Here is a 24,867-nt window from a genome sequence, read left to right as displayed (position 1 = left end):
ATGTTTCCCAATGGTAAGAAGAAGAAGAAATTTCTCTTTTTGAGGGAGCTAGCACCCAAATACCCTTAATACATTCTGAATGCACAAAACTCTTAGCGAAATCCAACTGGATACGTTTGTTTGCATTAATCAGCAATTCAGCTTGTTCATCTGATCTGCTTTCTAGTGGAACATTTTTTTTTTTTTTACTCAACAGTAACCACAAACAGTAGTTTGTGGGGGCTCACATCTGGTGAATATGGGCTTGGCTTTTTTTCTTGGTGATTCCCTTCTACTTATCTCTCTCTCTCTCTCTCTCTCTCTCTCTCTCTCTCTCTCTCTCTCTCTCTCTCTCTCTCTCTCTCTCTCTCTCTCTCTCAGGTAACACTCGGGAATTTTTTTTTTTGGCTGGTGCAGCATAAGCCTCGGGCTTCCTTGCACCATATAGCTCATAATAATAATAATAAGTGTTTGGATGCTGCCCCATTTTCATATGCCATTTTAGTGTGTATGTGTGTGTGTGCTGTGAACACAGCACACATGCAAATGTAGGCAATTGCTCAATTTATGTATCAGTTCATAATAATTTACTACCAGGATACTGTATGCCTATTTCAGATAGTTAATAAGCATAACTCCATTAGAATCACTAAAAATCAGTCATGACATCAATTTACCCACTGAATTTTGCACCTTAAATCTGTTAGGCTTCGTTCTCCCATGCTTTCTTTTGCATCATTCTTTCAGGGTTGGAGCAACGAACCCACATTTCACAACTAAAGTAATCAGATGGATCTAATTGATAAAAAAAACTGAGAAATGATCCAAGTTACCATGTTTTGTTTCTGCACTTCTACCAACATTTTATTATTATTCTGTTTACTGTACACATAATGGGCACATTTCCTGTACAGCTGACAGCTATCAGGGCTTACTACAGCTTTAATTCCAAACAGAAACATATATATCACAGGTTATAAAGATTATATTATTATTTGCTTGTTCTGAGTAGATATACATAGTTTATCTAAGACAGCCATGTATAAATTTATTTTGCTTATTAACAGTATATGTTTACAGCTTATACTGATCAACAAAATTACTTTTTTTTTTTTCCATCAAAAATGTAAACACACTTTTTCCAAACAAGTTTTGTGCCCAGATTTCAAATATGTTTTCAGCTTTTCTTCTAGCACATGAAGGTTTTGTCATACAACTGCTGATAATACAGTGAACGTAAATTAAGGCAATATCATTACAAAAGACATGAGACTGGTTACAATAACATTTTTATCACTTTACCAGCTTGAACCAACCCAATACTCTTCATAAACATAGTTGAAATAATACAGTACACTATTGTAAAAGACACGTACAATTTAAAAATGCCATGTGGATGGTTTCCTTTAGTACACTTTGTCTGCAATGTCACATGCAGCAGTAGCCTGCCAACATATACTCATTCCAGGAAACTTGGTAGCAGTTTTCTATTGACTTCATGTCTTGAAGGAATTATCTTCCCCCCCCCCCCCCATCCCCAATTTATGGTGCCAACATTTTCAGGAAAGAAGTCTAATGTGAATGCAAAAAATTAAGTTTCAGCAACATATAATATCCCATTTCTTCAAGCACTTTCTAATTATCTTTGTATATATGAGACCTTGTGGTTATTCAAAAAGTTCCACAAAGCCATTTGAAAGCCTTCAATGCTTTCAATTCTGATATACTGAGGCATCTTTAGAGCCTCAAATCAGAAGCTCTCTGCTTTGAGGCTCCATTTTTTATTATGTGAGTGAGAAATTTCTCACTCACATAATGAATTCCTTATCCTCTTGAATTCATCTCATCCATTGCTTTCACAAAACTCTTCATCAGGCCAAGTTTAGCATGGAGAGGTGGTGGTTGTTTGTTATTTGGTTTTTAGGAGCATTAGCAACTAAGGCCAAATTGCTCCGGAGATGTGCGATGGTCATTCCCTGACCTTTCCGCATCCTCCGTATTTGGTGGTCATGGGCTCGAACCCCAGTCTAATCAAGAAGTGTGTGCTACGCATATGCCCACCTGGCTATGGAGGCACAATGGAGAGGTGGAGAAAGAAAATCTTCATTGGATCCCCTAATGGAATATACTGCTCACCACTCATTTCTGGCTTATACAAATTTGTATGTGCCTATTTGAGGTCATCCATATCTGAAGTAATGGCCTACAATAGAATAGCAGTTCCACAGGCATAGGAAACAACAATATTTTATGAATCCTCCTTGCATGCCTATTAATATACCAGTGACTTTGAGGTCACTACAGATATTCTACTGAGGAGTGGTGTATCATATTGCTTCAAGTAATGTCTTCATATGGGTTTGGCACATCCAGGGTCCTGAGCTGGATATCATCATTCTTCTCTTTCTTGGTGATTCCCTTCTACTTTCGACTCTCTCTCTCTCTCAGGGTAACTTGGGAATTTTTTTTGGCTGGTGCAGCACAAGCCTCAGGCTTCCTTGCACCATGTAGCTAATAAGAATAATAATATTATAGCGTCCCATTTAGATACACAAAATGGGCAATGTAAATAGAAGGATTTAAGTTCCCATTATGCAAAAGAATAGCTTTCAAACTTCACAAGAGTTAATGAAGAAGCACCATTCAGACGAAATGTGTACTTGTGGCAATTCTCTAAAAAATTCCTTTGTTATCATGACAGTAGAGAGCAGACTGTTTACTGTATAGAGTGCTACCAGAGCTTGGTTTCTTTTCCGATAGTCAAAAATTTTAACATTCTTAACTATGTGTTTCTGCTATAGTCTCGAGTCAAGAAGTTCAGCTGTACCTTTGGAGAGCTAGATCTCTAACGAGGTGGTTCAACTCATCTTAGGTAAACATCTCCATTTTCTCTTCGACGGGTGTGTACTGAGGATCAGCTGAAGTCTTAGGTGTCCACCAATTGCACTTCATCACATTCCATTTCACTTTCTAAATAATTTAGTCACATTATGGGGAGGTACCAGAATTGGTATAATAAATAAATAATAATTACATGTGTGTAGACTGATTATACCATGCACATATCTGAATAGGTATGTGCATGGTATAATCAGTCTCATCATAGAAACTATATGTGGTAGATAAAACTAAAAACAGAGATTTGGAATCAGCATCAAAAGATCTACCTAGTCCACACATGTATATTTTATTCTGATGAATAATACTTATTGATCTGTGTTATTTATAAACATGTACAATTGCTTAGTTTTTTTTTTTTGGACTTAGCAAAATTTATATCAACCAGTACAATACGTCCACTGATTTGTTTTGTATGCTTGTTGGTGTACAACCTCTTTACTTCTCATTTGAGGCATTGTGTTAGAGAGGAAACATCTGTTGACATTTTCCTAAGTTATTCTGGCTACTCTTTTGAAATAAGTAAATTTCAGTGCTTCTTATGATAGTCTGTTGTTTTCTATTCATTTGTCAAAAGGGAAATGTACCTGTTCTTCCTATCAATTGCTGGTTGAGCATAGTTGGATTCAACTATAAGGGCCCAAGGTCAATTTCCAAGTGTGGTAACATTATGGATATTGAGATGGTAACCAGTTGGCAGGAGACCTACTTACCTACCCTCTCAAGATCCATTACTCAAGAATTCAGAAAGATTTTATCACACTAGTAAGGGAGGGCAGATATCCGGGATGTGTAGAAGAGTACTGGGAAGATATTTCGCTATTAGCATGCTTTATACATGCCTGGGAAGTAGTTGGAGATTCCTGATCCTAACCAGCTCTTGTCTTGTGGCCCACAAGGTTATGTAAGTCTTTGTATTTATATATGCAATGCGATTAGCAAAAATGAGGCTGTCATCTCATTTCATACCCCATAATATTTGGGATACCTCCCACTAACCTTTAACAACCACAGAAAATCAATTATATTTGCTAAACCATATTCCTCCCCTGGCTATTTGCCCCTACCTCTGTGGTGGTGGTTACCAATGATACAGTAAATGGCACAGAAATTTGAAAAATCCAAGAAAGACATTAAAGTTATGCAATACTTCTGATTCATATCCATTAAATCCCGCATCACCATATTATTTAGGGCAATGCATTTTCTAGGTTATCACTGAAGAGCAACAGGAGCAGAGACACCTTTGGAACTATCTTAGCCACTTCTAAATTCACAGGGTCATATTTTGACCAAGGAATATTCTCAACCCATGTTCTTGTAGACCTATTTTACTACCCATTCTCTCTGTGGTTATTTCATGACTATGCTTGAATTCTGTATTTTTAATGAATATGCAGGCAATAATCTTGTGCCTGCTACTGACTTGTTCTTGGGGACAAATTTCTTGCCCTAATGAAAAGAAAATTCAGCTAAGTGCTAGAAAGAAATAACACTACAAGCCAATGGATGTACACACATACATTTCTTTTTGTATAAGCCAGCATTTCCCCAAACTGTTTTTTTTTTTTAGGTTATTAAAAATAAATTTAAAATTAATATACTGGCATCGACTAATAATCAAATAGACCACTGAATACTTTATTTTGGCTGCCTTTTTACATAGAGAAGTAGGTGTAGAGGTAATAACATCTACGAAAAAGTAGCAATGCACTGATCTAATATGCCATTCGTATGCGATTTAGCATGGAGTACACGGGTTTTAGCTAATTATCAGCACGTAAAGATGAAACTACCATGAGGGGTTAAGGGAAGGGTTTTAGCTTTCGTAAAGGTGAATAGAGTGGTCTCAGGAGTTTTTAAATTCTATAGAGTGGGACCAACTGATGATGGTACCAACAGCAAATTCTAAATGGGAAGCATTCAAGGAAGTAATTTGGAAGCTATTAGGCTTTTCATACCGATTAAGAAATACTGTTCAAGGTTTAGGCCTAAATGGATGTCAGATGAACTAATGAGACTCGTGGCAGAGAAGAAAAATGCATGGGATGCAAATAAATTATCAGGAGACACAGATGCTTATGGTAGAAATAAGATAGTATGTAATCAAGTCACAAACGACATTAGGCAAGTAAAGGGAGATTACGAGAAATCTTTGGCAAAGGATGCAAAGAAAAACAGCAAAGAGTTCTTTACTTATTTAAACTCTAGAAGGAAGGGGATGAATCAGATTGGTACACTTGATGTTGGTGGTTTGATTGTTGATGATCCTCCTCAGATAGCTGACAAACTGAATGAATATTTTGCATCTACATTCACACATGAGAAGGTCTGTAGGGAAGTGGAGGCCAAAAGCTTATCAAACTCTGGCAGGGAGCTAAATTGTTGAAATTGAATATAAGAAAGGTATGTGGGGTGTATGGGATCTATCCAGTTATATTAAAGGAAGTGGCAAAGAAAGTAAGCAAACCCTTAGTTATAATTATGAAAGCTTCCTTGGATTCCCCATGGACTGGAGATGTGCAAATATGTCCCCAATTCACAAAGGAGGATCAAAGGGTGACATGGGTAATTACAGAACTCAGTCTAACTTCTGTTCTGGGAAAAATAATGGATTCACTGGTTAAGGAAGCGATGCAGGATCATCTAGACAAGACTGCAGCTATATTTAAGACGCAGCATGGGTTTGTTAAGGGGAAGTCTTGTCTGACTAATTTGATTGGATACCATGATGTGATCACAAAGGAATTGGATGCAAAGAATAATTTTGATATCATATACTTGGATTTTAGGAAAGCTTTTTATACTGTGGCACATGGAAGACTATTGTACAAATTGGAGTAGTGTGGCATTAAGGGCAAGTTGCTACAATGGATAAAAGGATAGTTGAGTGGGAGAAGACAGAGTAGTTATCAAGGGATGCTGCTCTTCAAGGAGTCATGTTATTAGTGGAGTCCCCCATGGTTCAGTGTTTGGCCCATTGTTGTTTTTGGTATTTATCAATGATACTGATGAAGTAATATCATGGTTAATGTCTAAGTTTGCAGACAATACGAAGGTTGGTAGGGTTGTTAATGACAGCAATGACAGTACGCTACTGCAACAGAATCTAGAAAAGTTGGGCCGCTGGGCTGAGAAGTGGCAACTGAATTTGAACATTGACAAATGCAAAGTACTGCATATGGGTAGCAGTAACCACAGAATATCATACCAACTGTGCAATACTACACTCAGAGTAGTGGAAAATGAACAAGACCTGGGGGTAATTGTGCAGTCAGATATGAAGTTTTCTGAGCATCTGTGAGCAAATTTTAGCAAGGATAAGGAGGTGATTATCACTTTGTATAAGACAATGGTCAGGTCACACCTTGAAAACTGCATACAGGTCTGGAGGCCTTATTTTAGGAAGGATGTAGAGCTGCTGGAACGAGTACAGAGAAGGGCAACGAGATTAGTGAGTGGAACAAAGGGTCGGTGTTATGAAGAAAGGCTTAAGTTCTACTAATTGCAGCTTCTGGAGACTAGGCACCTGTGAGATGATCTAATTAAGGTGTATAAGGCCTTGAATGAATTGAGCAAGCTCAATGCTAATGAGATTCTTCCTCTTGCTCAGATTACTCACCTGAGAGGACATAAATTCAAATTGAGGAAAGACAATTGTAGAATACATGTGCAGAAATTTGCCTTTAGCCAGCGGGTGGTTGTTAGTTGGAATAAACTTCCATCTGCTGTAGTGGAGGTCACAAACTTAAATAAGTTCAAGGCAGAACTAGACAAACATTTGGAATGAATGGATGGGTGAAATGAGAAGGGATTTTTTTTTTTGGCCGATGCTATATAAGCTTGCGTTCTTACATAATGCTACTAATGCTAATTTCAAAATATTATTATTAAAATAAATGACCATGGATTTGTCGTTGAAAAAAAAAGGAACTTTAAAACGAGAAGCAAGTACTTCTAGTATTGCAACTATGGTCGATGAAAACAAACATAATATTGTCACACTTCAAAGTGAGGATGAACAATCGCAGCCTTTTGTTCCCCAAAATACAAAGTGAAAAAACAGGAACCAACAAATAAAAGACCAAAACGTAAGTATAATGATAGTTATTTGAATTTCAGCTTTAAATGTGTCAGAAATAAAGATGCTCTTGATTCACAGTGCATTGTATGTAATAAAATATTAGCAAACAGTTCTTTGTGTCTAGGAAATAAGTGAACTCATACACCAACCATTAAATGAATTTTACTGTAACTAAGTTTTTTACAAATAAATATCAAAAAACAAATTATATAATTTACTATAAACTGGTGGCTGTATATTACGGAATGCTAAAACTATAATAGAATCATTTACTATAAAATATGCTAAAATATAAAGATTAAAAGTGCTAAAAAACCTGAAGCTTTCGAGAGCGTCAACTCCCTTCCTCAACAGTGATAAAACTTCCTGCAACATCTCCTTATATAACAGGCTCATGGTACCTCCACACGTGGTATCCCTCCACGTGGTTCCCTCGGCGCATGGGCAGAACTGGAAGCAGAAATGGCTCGGGTACGTGGCAAACAAAATCGTTCATCTGTACTTAGGACAACTGCTTTAAAAATAGGATGTATGTGCATACCTCTGTCTCTATTCATGGTATTCTTACTGGATGAGCCAATCTGTAAACCCTCTAGCCACTTACACTCCCAGTACCCATGTGCATGGTCCATGATAATCGCATCCTCTGGAAAGATTTGATGCTGCTTCTCCCAAAAATACTCGGCCACAGCAGACTTATTATAATCGGCAGTCCTTATAGCATTTAAATGCTCCCCCAAACGATCCCTGAGCCGTCGTTTTGTTTCCCCCACATAACACTCCCCACAATCCGGGCATTCTATTCTGTATACAACTCCACTACTGAGGTCTTTTGGTATACGGTCTTTCACCTGGGACACAGCTGTGTACAGCCTCCGCCCGGGAAGCTGTACACAGCGCGTCTTATAACCGCATAAAATTCTCGTTAGATGCTCAGTAAGGCCCAAATAGTAGGGGATGTATGCGGTGGCTACTGGAACGAATGGTTTCCTACGTTCAGACACTCCTCTACTATATCTGTCCAGGATCCTCTGGGGGTATCTGCATTCCGTAATATACAGCCACAAGTTTATTGTAAATTGTAGTAAATTATATAATTAGTTTTCTGATATTTATTTGTAAAAAACTTTAGTTACAGTAAAATTCATTTAATGGATACCACGTGTGGAGGTACCGTGAGCCTGTTACATAAGGAGATGTTGCAGGAAGTTTTATCACTGTTGAGGAAGGGAGCTGACGCTCTCTTGTACGAGTTCACTTATTTCCTAGACATGAATTTTCCCGACCTCAGAGGCCTCTTTCAGGAAACAGTTCTTTGGCTACCACTAAACTTGTGTTTCGTAAGTGTTCTGTAAATATATTGTGAGATGAACGGTGTGATTAAAAAAAAGTTTGAGAAATGCTGGTCTGAGCCATAAACATTTGACCATTCTCATGTTCGCATAGTTCAATAAATTTCAAGTTAGGAAGAATAAACTAATCTGCCAACTCTAAGTAGGTGTGATTCAGTATAATATATAGAAGTTCCTTCATGAAAACAGTAGCCTACTGACCTTTTTGGTTCAAAACAGAAAAATATAACAATAAACGTAATATGCAATCCCTAATCATTCAGCAGGCTACGAGAATATCTTATGTTATTTTAATGCAGGCTACAAGGACAGGTATCAAGCAAACAAATACACATGAAACAGAAAAAACAACTTTTGACATTATTTGTGCTATACTAAAACCATGGAAACTGAATACACTATTCATGCATAATACACAAACTATCCATAGGAAGGACAGGGAAAGCAGAGGATCACATGCCAGAGACATGCTCTATGCCAACTTTTATCAAAATTCAATTAAGCTCATTTGATATTCTGCTGTAAAAACAGCAGCATATCAAATGTGCTGCTAAATATGTAATTTTCGGTTGATTTCCCAGAAATCATAAGTGAAAATCAATTCAAATTATGGTTAGTCAAGTCAAAATATATCAATAAACAACAAATCTTACCTAGAGCTCCACTAAAGCAAAGAATGAAAAGAATGACAATACACCACACAATATCTCTGTTCATGAATTTTTCTAGAGTACTTCTCTTATATCTTGGTCCACCATTGTTCAGCATTGCTTTGGTTTCATGACCTATAACACATAATACAAATTCTATTTTTATTATTTATTTTTTTGGTTTTTAGGAGCATTAGCAACTAAGGCCATATTGCTCCGGGGATATGCGGTGGTCATTCCCTGACCTTTCCACATCCTCCATATTTGGTGGTCACGGGCTTGAACCCTGGTCTAATCAAGAAGCATGTGCTACGCACTGCTGCTCCTGCCCACCTGGCTATGGAGGTGTCTACAAATTCTAATAGTACAAAATATTTATTAGAATAAAATCCTTATTAGTATATTAGATTAAAAAACAACTTAAGTCTAAATATTTTCTAAATTCTAAATTAAACTTTTCTTACAAGTTTCTAAGTTTATTTCTGCATGTTACATGGTTAGTTGTGGGTTTAGATGTCAATGCATCTATAATTCAGTTTATCTTTTCATACTCTAATTTAACTTATATTCTTTGTCAGTGGCTTGGAGTTGAACTGCAAGTGCTCTGAGCTGTTACAGTACAATTGTTTACTACATAAGGGACCATTAGTCAGATCTATTGCATTGGTGGGTTGAACAGTGTGACTGTCAAGTCGGCAATGCACAATGCGTAGATTTGTTTAATGTTTGAAATGGAATGATTCTACAGCTAATATTAGCCTTGCAGCTTTCTGGTGAGATGGGGTCAATCCGTTGGTATAATGGCTGGTTTTTGTCTCCATTTATAATGATATTTCATGCAATTCTGACTTGTGTCATCAAGGGAGGGTGCCACTAAATTTGTATTAAGTGCTATTTCTTTTAATTTATTTTTAAGAATGTATTTTTTTTTTTTTTTTTTTAATGAAAACCCCAAACACGAGAGGTATTAGAACCTATAGTACTTAGTACCATGCTTGGGTTAGAGGTTAAGAAGATGAAAGAAGATATTTGTTGACATTAGACTTGAACTTCTGTAGACTGTAATTTTCAGGAAATACATATGAAGGAAGGCTGTTCCAGAAAACGGCAGTTGAATGAATAAATGAGGAAGATGAAAAGCTGGTTCTGTAAGTTTGAAGTTGGACAGTAAATGGATGTTGGCTAGTGGCGGCACGTGTTCAGACTGTTTTGAAAGAGAGAGCGGGAATTATAGAAGCCAATTCAGAAGAACAGTGCCCATGGAAGTATCTGTAGAAAAGGCATACAGCAGAAATAGTACGTCTATGAGGCAGAGAGTGGAGAGACTATGTTAGAGATGAGTCATTAATTAACCTAACTACCCTCTTCTGAATGGAATCTAGCAACCTGAGAGAGGTTTTGGGGACACCACCCCCAGATGTGGGAACAATATTCCATGGTGGGGCAGATTTGCGATTTGTACAGCTGTTTGGAAGAAAAGTAACGCCGAGAGCGAAAGAGGAAACCAAGCTTTTTAGATGCAGAAGAAGCAATATTTGTAATGTGCTTGTGCCAAGAGAGATTAGAAGTCAGGGTAATCCCCAAAAGAGATATATCATCTTTCCTAGAAATCGGAGTGCCACCAAAGATAAGTATAGGAGCAGAAGAATCCTTTTTGCAAAATACAAGACAAGACACTGAGATTTTGAAATCAACTAAGTTGCCTTTGTCCCACTGGAGAATGGCATTTAAGGAATTGGTAGTGGATTTTCGAGAAGTTGAAGCTGATTCAGCATGGCAAGGTTTCTCAAAATGGAAAGTGGAATACAATGTGCTATCATCGGCAAAACTATAGATAGGATTTCCAGTCAATGGAAGAAGGCCATTAATATACAAGATGAAAAGAGTGGAGGAAAGAACTGAACCTTGGAGGACACCAGCATTAGTGGAGAAGTTAGAAGACAGAGAGCCATCTACCATCACCCTCAGTGAGCGATCAGAGAGAAAACTGGATAACCAATTACAAAAAACAGTTGGCAAACCATAAGATGGAAGCTTGTTTAGAAGACCTTTATGCCAAACACGATCGAAAGCCTATGAGATGTCAACTGCTTGTGTTTCACCAAACCTTTCCATTGAATTTGTCCATAAATGGACAACATAAGTCAGAATATCACCAGTGGATCGACACTGACGGAATCCATACTGCCGATTGTTTATCAGATGGAAGGTTTCTAGGCGGGGTTGGTGGGTGGAGCAGGGGGTTGCTCTTGCGAAGAGGGGCTTAGGTTTTGCAGATTGCAGAGTCTGGAGACTAGGCACCGGTGAGGTGATCTAATAGAGGTGTATAAGGCTTTGAATGGTTTGAGCATGCTCAATGCCAATGGGATTCTTCATCCTGCTCAGAATAATCAGCTCAGAGGGCATAAATTCAAATTGAGGAAGGATGGATGTCGGATAGATGTGCGGAAATTTGCCTTTGGCCAGCGGGTGGTTGGTTGGTGGAACCGACTTCCATCACTTGTTGTTGAAGTTGATAGCCTAAACAAATTTAAGGCTCAACTGGACAGGTATTTCGAGCGAACGGAGGGGTGAAATGGGAGTGGTGTTTTTTTTTTTTTTTTTTTGGCTGATGCTGAATAAGCTTGCTTTCTTGCATCATATGCCTCTACTAATGCTAATGCTAGGTAGTTTAAGAGTTGGCGGTTAATTGATTTCTCCATTACTTTAGAAAGAGCAGAAGTAATTGCAATGGGACGATAATTGGATGGGAGGGATTTGTCACCCTTTTTAGGAACTGGCTGGATATGAGCAAATTTCCAAGCAGAAGGAAAAACACCTTTGGAATAAGAAAGTGAAAAAAGGCGGCAATGAACAGGCGTAAATTCAGGAGCACAGGTTTTGAGAACAAGTGGAGAAATACCATCAAGACCTAGAGCTTTCTTAGCATCGTATTACTTACACAACACTCGGTCACAATTTATTCCCATCTCCCCTTCATAGTTATGTGATGATTTACATTTTATTCGGTACTTACTTGATTTGCCATACAACTGGCATATATTACTCTATATGTTCTAGTTTTGTTTCCACAACATGTAGTAGGTAATGCTTTGCAGCCACCAATGCTTGCTTTACTGTCTTTCTTTTTTTTAAATTTTTTTCCTTTATTTATTTATTTAATTAAAGTTTATTTTTGTGCACACACACACAGGACATAGAGTAAATCACACATGGAACATAACAGGTTGAATGCATGAGGAAAAATAAGATGAAAATACTCTGGGGTATTTTTGGTTTAAAAGTGTCATTTCCAAGATATCATGGAGATCACTTACTGTTCTTGGCAAAACCACCTCTCTATAGTCCAGTACAGTGTTAGATAGGAACTAGAATGTCGACACCTACCATATAACATTTATCCAATTGAAATCTGCATGTTCATAGCTGTTACATTTCAAAACAACTGTAGACATTTTTATTTTTTTATTTTTACAGCACGATGAATATGTACAAATATGTACACGTAACAGTAACAATGGATATAGACACTATCTTCCAACAATGGTTTTTATTACAAACAAACAAACAAAAAAAAAAAAAAAAAAAAAAAAAGAATTGCTAGAATGAAGCATAGAATAAACGACGGGACAAGCCTTCCTTTCTAAAAGGTGTCTAAAAAGTTTTAGGATCACATACATAAAATTGGAATCTCAAGGAAAAAATTTTATTACCAATTAATCTTCAAAGTACATCCCTTTAACTTGATACACCTATTTGCGCAATCTGTGAACCTTTTGTATGGCTCTGTGGAACTATCTTGTGGAATCCTGTTTAACTTCCTCATCATGCTGATTTGGATCTCTGAAACACTGTAAAAATGATACGCCTTCAGGTGGGATTTCTTTCACTTTGGAAAAGAGAAAATAATCAACAGGTGCCAAATCTGGTGAATAGAGGGGATAGTGAAGCACTATAATATCCTTCTGCCCAAGAAACTGCTTGATGATGACTGCATTGTGTGAAGGTGCATTGTCATGAAGCAATAACCACTCACCTGACTTGGCCACATCTAGCCTAAAATGACGAATTCTTTTCAATAGTCTGTCCATCACTCCTCTGTAAAATTCAGAGTTTATTGTCTGTCCTTCCAGTATAAATTCTTTGCACACTTTGCAATTCCTTGCCAATCAAAAAATAATAATAATATAAAAAAAAAAATCAGCAATGCTGTTTTGGTTCAAGACTTTTGGAACTGGAGTTTCTTTGGACTAGGAGAATTTTCTCCAACTCATGCAGCTGATTGACTTTTATGGTTTGGGTTTGTAGGCAAAGCACCAGAATTCATCATCAATTATGGTTAAAAAAAAAAAAAGTCTGGATTACTGTCTGCCATCTCAATCAAATCTCGACACACAGCAACTCATTCCTCCTTCTGTTCCACCATCAGTGCATGTGCTGGAAGTGCAAAGCACACAGTATCCTTGCTGATGTGAAGCTGGTCTGCTATAATTCAAGAGGGACAGGCAACAATCTTCCATTAATAGCTGCTAAACTTTTTCAACGGTCAAGTCTGTATGAGACTAGGATGGGTGACTACTCAGCACATCATCCTGAACATCTTCCCACCCTTCACGGAACCACCCATACCAGCAAAAAAATTTTGGACGATGACAGTGCTTTACATCCATAAGCTGCACTCACCACTGCAACTGTTTTGGGTGCACTTTTTTCAGCTTTAAAACAAAATTTCATCACCACTCTTTTCTTGGTCTTTAAATTCATGACAATGTGATTTCAACGTGATTAATTTGGAGGAAATTAATATGGAGTTATGAATTATAAAAAAATAATTATTGCTAGCTTATCTTCAGAGGCTTTTGCTTATCTCAGAAACCATTAAGCAGCACATCTAATATAAGATGAAGGAAATAAAATATGAAAAGATGTAGTTATATAGTTAGAGGTATAAGGATTAAGTTAGCTAATATATGAGGAGATAGAACAGAAGCAGAGCAGAGGTTTTTAACCAGTGATTCTTGTCTTCCCAGGAAAAGTAGGACAGCAGTTCAGAAGAGGTGAGAAGGTTCCCAAAAATTGAATTTTCTGACCATGCATTTCATTTAAAAATTTTAGAACTAGAATAATAGAGGTGACATGTAAAAACTGGAAGAGAAGTGACTGTACAAAACAAGGTTAAGAACTCCTGCTGCTGAGGCTCTGGTGGAAGTGAGGACAAAAAAATAGTGCACATGAGGAATGGAAATGGAAGCAGGGGGTTGTGGTGAAAAATAAAAATTCAAAGCAGATTAAATCAATTAATGATTAAAACAAATTACTTACCAGCATACACTACAATGCCTTCAACAAAATCTGTATTTTTGAGAACACAATCCCTGAGTAACAAATTTTCCTTGCTAACTGGTACTCTTTCACCATTAGAATGTATGCTAAAATAATGAATATACAAACAAAAGTAATAATGTAAGTAATGTTGCATTAAGAGAAAGAAATTTTTTTACCATCCTCATCTAATAAACGTAATACTTAAAGTGATTGTATATAGTCCATATTTTTTGTAATCATAATCAAAATACTTTATACAAGATAACGAACATTTTATAAAAGACAATGCAGAACTAATCTATTTTCTTTTTAATATTTGTGCATCTCTGAATTATGCTGAAGACAAAGATGAAGCAAAATTTAATAATGTGCACTTCTAAACATTAGTAACATTCTTTCAGAACTATTTATTAAACACACGCAAATTTATTAAACATGTAGAGATTAATAAAGCAAGGGAATAAATACCTTTATTGCCATGCATTTCCTTGATAGCACATAGGGCTGCCCTATGTGCATTTCCTTGATAGCACATAGGGCAGCAATATTCAAGTTTAGATAGGTGTCATACATTAGCATGATTAAAGAAAACCCATCACACATGACAACTGATGCCAGACAACACTACTATATCACATATAGCATATTCATATGCTTCTCTAAGTGATAGGATTAGTAGGAGCCAAATACAGAAGACTCGATTTTCCAGGATAGATGATAAAAATAAAATCCCAGATAATGGATTTCCCAGTTAATCCAAAAATATCGAAAAATGTTCAGCAACATACCTAAAATATATGGCGATAGATAAAAAATGAAAACACTTACCATGCACTACTTAAGTATCTAATACAATGCTTGCACAAGTAGAAAAACATGGGTCATGATGTATGCAAATGATATATGTAATGATGTATAGGTAAACAAACTATAGGTAAAGATGTGTGCTTGCATTGGCTGCTAATGGGCATGCACAATAATTTCCACAAGTTTTGTTTTAACTTAGCCTATTGATATCTTTAAAACATGTTTTGTTTTTAAGATAAATATTTTATATTTTAATTTTACGAAAAATAGGAAAGATAACCGAAAATCAATTCACTTAGAAAAATATGAAAGCATATAAGACCGGTTTTTCCTTTTGCAACTTTTTGATGAATGGCACTTCAAATATTTATTAAAACCATTTTTTCCAACAGGACACTATGTCTAATTTTTTGTGACAATATCAACTCTTCTTCAGGTTCACCATCATTATTTAGTGGTGGTGTGGTTACATGATGTAAAATTTCTTCATCATTTAGTACTTCATGACCAGCTAAATCTTTGTCAGAATTAAGCCAATCATGAATTGATTGCTCGTCGACATCACTTACTCCTCAATTTGTTGGAAATTTTATAACATTTCCAGTACCAGATCTTTACAGTTTTCCTCAAATCCTAGGAATCCATCCTTTCCCAGTAAAATTTTACAGCAAGACCTCTTTAAGTTTATGCTTTTTGTTGATTTCCATGCTGCTGAAACTTCATAAATCGCATCCAATTACAGTCAGGGTTTTTCCAAAATGTCAATAAATCACAATCACTTTCTTCTGCTAATTTGAGAGATAAATTGCATTCATTTGTTGGATGACACCTTGATCCATACATTGAATTAAAGCAATTACATTGGGATAAATATTTGATGAAAATATTTCCATTGCCTGATTTTAGAATTTCCTCATTAGAATGACTTGGTGTGTGTTGTTTAATAGCAGAACAGCTTTCTGTGGAAAACTCAGTGATGCCAGATTTGGCACACTGAAGGCACAAATTTAGTTCTAAACCAACTGGAAAATATCTCCCTGTCTATCCAGGCTGACTTATTATTGTAGAAATCAACAGGTAAATTCGACATTGAAATACATGAGAAAGCCAGTGGTTTTTTTGCTGTTCCAATTACGCAGAGTTTCAAAAAATGAGACCCAGCAGCATTAGCACAGCAAAGAATGCCAATCTTTGTTTTCACATTTTATGTCCTGAAGCATTTACCATGGTTCCATAAGCTAAAATTTTTGACAGAAGACATTTCCAGTACAATCCTGTTTCGCCGGCATTGTAAATTTGCTCCGGTACAAATTCATTGGTTTCAATAAATTTTTGAAACTCACTGGTGAATTCTTGGGCAGTCGGTGCATCACTACTTAGTTTTTCATCTTGAATGGCATGGTAATCTGACGAATGGTGTGCCTCTGTGTAAACCACATCAACCACCCACAGAAGATGGGTGGTTGCGAGGTTAAAATCACCTCGCAATTTTTATTAGTTAAAAAAATATTTTGCCTTTGCTGTGCAAACTACCCCATAGACTGGAATGGCTTCTGCTCTTTTTTTGGTTAAACTACAACACCATTGCCTTGTTGAAGTCCTCATATGCAGACTGTTTCATCATTTTTCTGATAGTCATGCCTTTAACATTATCAGATGTGCCCATAAAATCTAATAGCTTCCCTTTATTTTTTACGATGTTGCATATGGTTTGGTCACCAACATTATAACGGTTCATTAAAAATTTAATGGATGTGCCGTTTTCAAACTTTTGAATAATTTCAAATTTTTGTTCAATTGAAAGCACAACTCTTTTAGGTTTACTTACCCATCATTTTTTCTGATTTCTAAACAAAAAATTAGTTACTATAAAAAAAAATTTTCAACACTCCTGACATAAATAATGAAACAACGTCTTTTTGTTATGACGGAACACAACAATCCATGCGACACACTAAAACAAACTAAACACCATGGAGTGTCTTCTTTGCCCACCTTTCTAATTTCATTTGTGCCCTCTGGGAGGGAGGGGACTCCTCACTCAGGTTTAGTGCAGTATGCCACTTTTCTATCTTCCTTATGGCCTGGTAGAGTGCTGCTGTGCTTTTCTGGAAGTAATCCTTCAGGTTAGCTATCCCTGTTTTCTGTTGTTTGATGAGGTCTATCAGGCCCCTTCCTCCGCTTTCTGAGCTATTGTCAGTCTCTCCAGGGCCAACTTCAGGTGGTATTGGTGGCTCTTGGTCATCATTGTCCTTGTCTTTCTCATGATATTCTCTAGCTCAGTGTTAGTCCAATCTATGATCCCGAAGGAGTATGTTAGCACTGGAACTGCATAGATGTTTATGGCTTTAACTGTGTTCCCTCCATTCAACTTTGCTTTGAGCAGGTTTCTGAGTCTCTGATAGTATTTATCTATCAGGCAAGCCTTGATTTCCTTGTGCTCTAACTGCTGAGCTTGCATCATCCCCAGGTATTTGTAGATCTCCCCCTCTGTCATGGTTTTGATCTCTTTACCAATCCGTAGCTGGTAACTTTCAGCCAACTAATTTCCCCTGATGCAATCAGTGGGTCTTGCATTTGTCCAGACCAAATTCCATCCTGAATAGTTGCTGGAGTTGCTTCTCGGTTGCCACATAGAGCTTAATGTCATCCATGTACATCAGGTGGGAGAAGGTGTACAGGTTTTATCTTCCTTCTTTGAGCTTATATCCATGCTTTCCACTGTTGAACATGGTCAATAGCAGGTTGAGTGCTAGACAGAACCACAGTGGACTCAGGGCATCTCCCTGAAAGATTCCCCTCCTGATGGGTACTCCATTTCAGTTGCTTCTATGAAGTTTGTCACTGTTGGGTTGACTTTGTTACTTCAGCATCTCTATTAGCCAGTTATGAGGCACATCAATTAATTGCAGTAATTGATGTAGGCAGTGTACAAGCTGCAGCGCTTCTTGTAAGCTGTGGCAACTATGGTTAATTGTTCCTTGCATCCTTTCTGCTGTTCGACCATTATGTTCAGGCTCTCCAAGTGGTCTGATATCTTCTTGGTTATGCAGCTGGTCAGGATCTTGTGCATCGTTAGGAGACAGGTGATTGGCCTGTATTTCACTGGGTTTCTTGTATCTTGTTCTTTAGCCTTCAGATATGTGATTCCTTGAGTAAGAAACTTTGGGAATGTCTCTGAGTGCTTTATCATTCAGGTGAACTGCTCTGCTAGGTGCTTGTGCATGCAAGTGAACTTCTTGTACCAGTAGTTGTGGACATTATCTATTCCTGGGGTTCACCAATTGTGGGAGTTCCTGATTGATTGTTTTACTTCTTCCTCCCAAATCACCCACTCTCTCATCTCATGTACATCCTTGGTTTTCTTCCTTTCTAGTTCTATCCAGGGGGCTTGGCTGTTATGTCTTACTTCACTGTTCCATATGTTGCCCCAGAACTCTGATCGTCTTCTGCTCTGGTGGTCCGTTTCAGTCTTTCCCATCTTCTCCAGGACTCCTGTAGAAGGCTCTTTGGTCTTCATCAAAGATTCAGTTATTTATTTTGAGTGTGAGGAGGTTCTGCTTCAGTGTGTCCAAGTAATCTCCTATTCTCTGATTTTTGGTTTTGTGTTTTCTGTGGATGCTGTCTCTCTTCACTCTTCCAATAAATTCCTTACTCCTATTACTCCATTGGTAATGGGTCAATTGGCCCATCTTGACTCATAATTCTTTATCTTCTGCTGAAGTCTTCCTTCTCAAGCTGGCGGTTCCTTCTTTTTTCAGTTCTTTCGCTGCTGGTCTCTTGTTTCTCTTCCATTAATCCTAGTAGCTGCTATGGCAGCACAGTATACATCTGTGTAGATGGCCTCCAGTGTTGCACCACTGTTGTCAAGGTAATGTTGTATTATTTGCCAAATGAGGTGGTCTGTGACTCTCCACATGATTCTATTGGGTATCTCAGTATCTCTGCTTCAGTATCATGTGGGTATTTATGGGATCCATTCCTTTGAATTCTGTTAGGGCCTTCTTCCACTCATCTTCTATTCTGGATATCATTATCCCATCTCATTTCACTTCAGCTTATCATTACTATTATGGGATTTTTACTGGTCTAATTTTAATGAAATTTGGGAAGGCCTGACAAATTGTTCTAAATAAGCCAAATACAAAATTTCATGAAATTCCATTCACTGAGAGTTGCATTACTACATGCAGATAGATAGATGGACAAAGAAATAATAATTTCCAGATTTCTATTAGTGCAATCGTAATGAAATTTGTGATGTCTACATTAATTTTTTTTAAATGATCCAAATATAAAATTTTAAGAAAATCTATCTATTAGGAGTCAAGTTATTACATGAGGACAAACAGACAGACAGGCAGGCAGGCAGACAAATGCATATGAAGACAAATGGGTGCTTCATGCAAGCATATATGCTAATGTGCCTAAAAATTGGTAATCTTGTGTTCTAGAATGCAAGCCAGTTCAACATTTTGTCAATAGATGCTGTTACTGTAACTCTCTTGTTTAACATTGTAGTATATCATCTTGTCTTATTTAAGATTGTAGTGTATCAAACATCATGCTCTTTTCATTATATAGATTAATGTGGAGAATGAACTCATTTTTTTTAAAGAAAACAGAAAAAATAAAATCTGTAAGTATGATACAATTACACATAATGATGTAACTTACAGGAAATTTTGCTATAATCCATAGCTCTTGCTAATGCATAAAAGGAATTGGAAGTAACATTCATTTGGTAAAGGTTTCCAAACTCGTGCATAGAGGAATAAAATAAATCCTTGTTCTGTTTCCAAATGGTCCCTTTTTGCATTTTACATATTTCTACATTCAGATACTGGTAGTAATCCTTCATTCAGCATAATTTCTTTCAGTATTTGTCTTCCCACCATCACAATCACTATTATTATATCTGTTAATAATGACTTAAACAAAGATTAAAAGATTTAAGCACTCAGTGTCTGTCTTTGTTTCTGTATTTAGAGAAACACTTAAATATGAACCATTTATTATATATATATATATATATAACCACGACCCACAATGTTTTTGGCACACTATGGTCATACTTGCTGATGCACCTAATAAATCCCTAAATCATCAACAACAACACAATGTTTTCTGCATCCAGGAACTCGATAACATGCAATGTCACCCTCCACGGACTATTAAAGCCCTGCTACTTAGCATGCAGTATCGAAACTCTTAGGATATTGTCAATAGCATTTAAATCTTCACCTGACACCACACACATTTTGTATGCAACATCACACAAGCAGGAGGAAAAAATTTTAGAACAGCCCTCATATTTAATAATAATAAATAAATTTCCTGTTTATACTCCGTGACAGCCATATATAGTCAGAGGAACTCATAAAATAGAGAGAATACAAGAACACTGCTGTGTTCAGTAGTCACAGGTTTGAACCACAGATAACTCAATGCACATATGATGTGTACTGGCATTTGACCACTCAGCTACATTGGCCTCAAGGTGTACACCATTGCCACAAACTGCAATTTTGGCTCTATTTTAGGCTTCATCAGTAGGGAAAGCAAGTATGAATGAATGACCTGACAAACCCAGTGATGAGAAATATCCATAATATGCAAGTTACTTTATAGTGTAGATGTTTTAAAAACTCAATGAATTTAAGACAAAGGCCTTTCTGGAATTTCTTGTATTCATCATACTATAAGAGCTATAAAATGTAATTGTATAAGTTAGTTAGGGCATAACCTCAGTCTGTAAAGAGCATTCAGCAAATGAAATTTGCTACTAAGTATCTAAATTTCGATTTGCAGAGGCACCAAACCTGGTAAAATACCATGGCACCACAAAGTGCCATGGTATTTTACATGCGGTGCCATGGTATTTTACCAGGCACTTAAAACAAATAAGCACTACTCCAATGGGAAAATATATTTCTATTCCTATGTAAAATAACTATAAAAACTTAAATAACTACACCACAAATGCTAATATCCAACTAGAAACTTACATGCTTCCATTGAACCTGTATATTTTATGGTTAGGAGGATCGCACTCAACACTACTCTGAAATAGTGTTGGATGAAAGTTCTCACCCTAAAAGAAAAATGTTGCCATGAAATCTAAATTGTTATAACTTGCACTTCTTCAATTCAATTTGAAATAATTATACTTCTACAGAAATGATGAATTAAATAAGAATTAAATATCTTAATTATTCTACAGATTTTTTACAGCAGTAGATGAATATCTTTAAAATGGATTTCAAATATTAGCATTTACTTCCAAGTCTTTTAAATACTGAACAGGATAACAACAAATATCATGGAATACTATTTCTCACTCATTTAATAAATTTGTATTTTTTGTCTGTTTATAAAGGAAAAACTACACAATTTGGGTGTGAAAAGCTTTTAAATAAGTGATACCATTAAATTATTACATATCCTTAAGACCTCTGAAAATTAAATAACCACAATGTGTGTTGGATAAACAGAATTTTATTCCAAATACACAAAGAAGTGACACTTTTGTAGCAATTAATGCAAAAACCAACCCAAAATTAATAAAACTTATAGCACTTTTAAGTAATGGAAATGTGTGTGGACTGAGAAGTTGAAACTTACTAACAATCGTGTTTGAATTTATGAAGGCTGTGATTCTCAGGGAGTATGCATGGAGGGAAACTGTTAAAGCAGAAATTGATAGAGCTAAATAATACGGAAAGAAAAGTTAATTTAGTGAATATGTTGTCTGGCTGTTGCACATGTTCTAAGAGATTTAGAAGGAAGTAATGTACTAATTCAGAAGAATCACTCTTCCAATTCTTTCTTCATTATTCTTTGTTTGATTTTCACTGCTTTTGTTAACCCTTTTTTCACTGGATCTATTCCCTCCCCATTCTGATTTCTATTTTCAGATTATCTGTGCAGGGCATCCACCTCTTTTTTTTTTTTTTTTAAAACATAACAGCATCATTATTTATTTCTTTCTTTTTTTTTTTTTTTTTTTATCTTAGAGGCTAGTGGATAGTTCAATGTCAGCTTGCTGTAAAGGAAAAAACATTATTTGTATTTGTAAAATAAATATACCATAGGTCCACAATGCATGAATTTCTCCTCCCTAGATCTCATGCAATTGTTTTCGCCTGAAATGGCAATAAAGTGCCACACTGTGGTAGTAGTGGCATACAATGCAAGACAGCAAGCTTATGTAGCATCAGCCAAAAAAAAAAAAAAAAAAAAACATTTCCACTGGAAATGTGTTTTTTATACTCTGTATGGATCTTTTTGTTGAATATACCCTTGTATCAACTAATCATAAATGTATAGTTTTATATTTATGAAAAATTAGAACCAATACATGCAAAAATAATTTCAATGTGAAATTTAAAAAATTTCATTTTTTTAATACCTTAAATTTTATCTTCTGTTCTTGTTTTTAAAATAATGTAAAATTAAATTATGTGCATGGATAAATTTTGTAGGTTAGTACATACAGTATTGTAAAACAAATTTATCAATTTCAGTGAATAAAACCGATTAATTTCTTTTGTAACTAAACACACACACACAGAGTTTCTTGCGAATAAATCATATTTTTTGATTAATTGACATTCTGTTCTCTCTCATTAGCACTTATAATCAAAGTTTCATTGTATTCCCATAAAAATTAAATTGCTCCTCAAAGGAAAAAAAGGCTTGACATCATTAAACTAATCCAAGAAAAAGAATAAACTTCCAGTTAATTTTCCACTTGTGGAAGCACTACTGGAATCACTGCATTAAGACCAAGGGACTAAGAGCTATTGCAAGTTGTCTAATTCAAACTACTTTGAATGGGACAATTTACAATTGCTCATCGCTATCTCAGTATTCTCATTTTGTTATTCAAAGCTTTGAATAACAAAATGAGAAATCTTTTGAAACTTTTCTGGGAATATCTCTTATTGTGAGGTGTGATATCAAAAAGTTTTGATATCACACCTTACAATTATCTTTGAAGAACTCTTCAGAGATATTAGCATTAGCAAAGGCACATGATGCAAGAAAGCAAGCTTATATAGCATCAGCAAAAAAAAAAAAATCTTCTCATTTCACCCATCCACTCCCTCCAAATGTTTGTCTAGTTCAGCCTTGAATCTATTTAAGCTATCAACTTCTACAACAACAGATGAAAGTTTGTTTAAGCAATCAACCACCTGCTGGCTAAAGGCAAACTTCCACACAATCTGTCCTACAACTGTCTGTCCTCAATTTGAATTTATGGCCTTCAGGCAATTATTCTGAGCAAGAGGAAGAATCCCATCAGCACTGAGCATGCTCAAACCATTCAAGGCTTTATACACTTCTATCAGATCACCTCGCAGGTGCCTAGTCTCCAGACACTACAATTTGCAAAACTTAAGCCTTTCTTCATAAGAGCAACCCTTTGTTCCATTCACTAATCTTGTTGCCCTTCTCTGTACTCGTTCCAGCAGCTCTACATCCTTCTTAAAATGAAGCCTCCAGACCTGTATACATATAATATCGGTGTACATACACCATAGACAACTCTTAAGAAACTACGAAGTAGTTGTAGTAGGCATCATTTGCTCTGTTTCTCATATTGTGCTCTTCCTTCATGACGAGTTGCAATGATATTGCACTACCTCGAATAAATAACGCTTCACTAATAGAAAAGACTATTGTTACTTATTCTCAGTGTGTACCACACCACCCAGACAGCACCGTTTCAAGGCTATTGGCCTATCATCAGTGGATGGGCTGGTACCCTGGTATTGCAAACATGACGACTCAGTTGTGAAGATAATCACACAATATGAGAGATGCCAAAAGGTATATATGACAATATTTAAAAATAACTTGTGCAATATTTAAAAATATAGCCTTGTGCATTTAGTTATTTTTAAAGACATGTATACAGTACTCAAGGTGTGGCCTGACCATTGCCTTATACAAGTGGATAATCACCTTATCCCTGCTAGAAAAATTCCTGTATATCATTGACAAAGACACCATGAGCTACTCTTGCAGACCATCTGCACTGCTCAGAAAACTTCATATCTGCCTGCACAATTACCACCAGGTCCTTTTCATTCTCTACCACTGTCAGTGTAGTACCACTCAGTTGATACGTAACTCTGGGGTTACCAATTCCCATATGCAGTACTTTACATTTGTCTATGTTAAACATCAGTTGCCACCTCTCAGCCCATCTGCTCAACTTTTCTAGATCCTGATGCGGCAGTGATTAGTGTCATTAACAACCCTGCCGACCTTCGCATCACCTGCAAACTTAGACATAAACCTGACATACCATCATCAATATCATTAATAAATACAGAAAACAACAATGGACCCAACACTGAACCCTGGGGGACTCCACTAATAACATTAGTCCACGAAGAGCAGTGTCCATTGATTATCACTCTCTGTCTTCTCCCACTCAATCATCCCTTTATCTATAGCAGCAATTTGCCTCCAATGCCACACTGCTCCAATTTGTGCAGCAGTCTTCCATGTGCAACAGTATCAAAAGCCTTCCTAAGATCCAAATATGATATCAAAATTATTCTTTGCATCCAGTTCCTTATTCTTTATCCTGAGAATTAAATATTCCCAAAAATGTTTCACGATTCACTATGTTTCAACTCAGTATATCACAGAATAGTTCTGAGATATACTTAGGTACTGGGCTGACATACTAGGCCCCCTATGGGGAAAGATGGGCCAGTTTGGTGAGGCTCTTTGCCCACAGGCCCATGCCTTTACT

At 36.5% G+C, this 24,867-nt stretch overlaps 1 protein-coding gene across 1 annotated transcript in view; it reads right to left on the bottom strand.

The window, feature by feature from the left end:
- LOC150080720 (phospholipid-transporting ATPase VA) overlaps nt 1–24,867 on the bottom strand; it is a 380,422-nt gene that overhangs the window by 152,975 nt on the left and 202,580 nt on the right. Inside the window, exons 4-6 of the mRNA XM_090381627.1 lie at nt 21,104–21,189; nt 14,286–14,392; nt 8,967–9,098 (exon numbers count right to left, since the gene is read on the bottom strand). Coding sequence (XP_090237753.1) covers nt 8,967–9,098; nt 14,286–14,392; nt 21,104–21,189 — 325 coding nt within the window. The remainder of the gene's footprint in view (nt 1–8,966; nt 9,099–14,285; nt 14,393–21,103; nt 21,190–24,867) is intronic.

Source organism: Mastigoproctus giganteus, chromosome 9, assembly GCF_048544385.1.
Source record: "Mastigoproctus giganteus isolate SK-2022 chromosome 9, ASM4854438v1, whole genome shotgun sequence".
NCBI classification, from domain to species: domain Eukaryota; kingdom Metazoa; phylum Arthropoda; class Arachnida; order Uropygi; family Thelyphonidae; genus Mastigoproctus; species Mastigoproctus giganteus.
The sequence above is the reverse complement of the archived record's forward strand: the minus strand, read 5'-3'. Positions and strand labels throughout refer to the sequence as shown.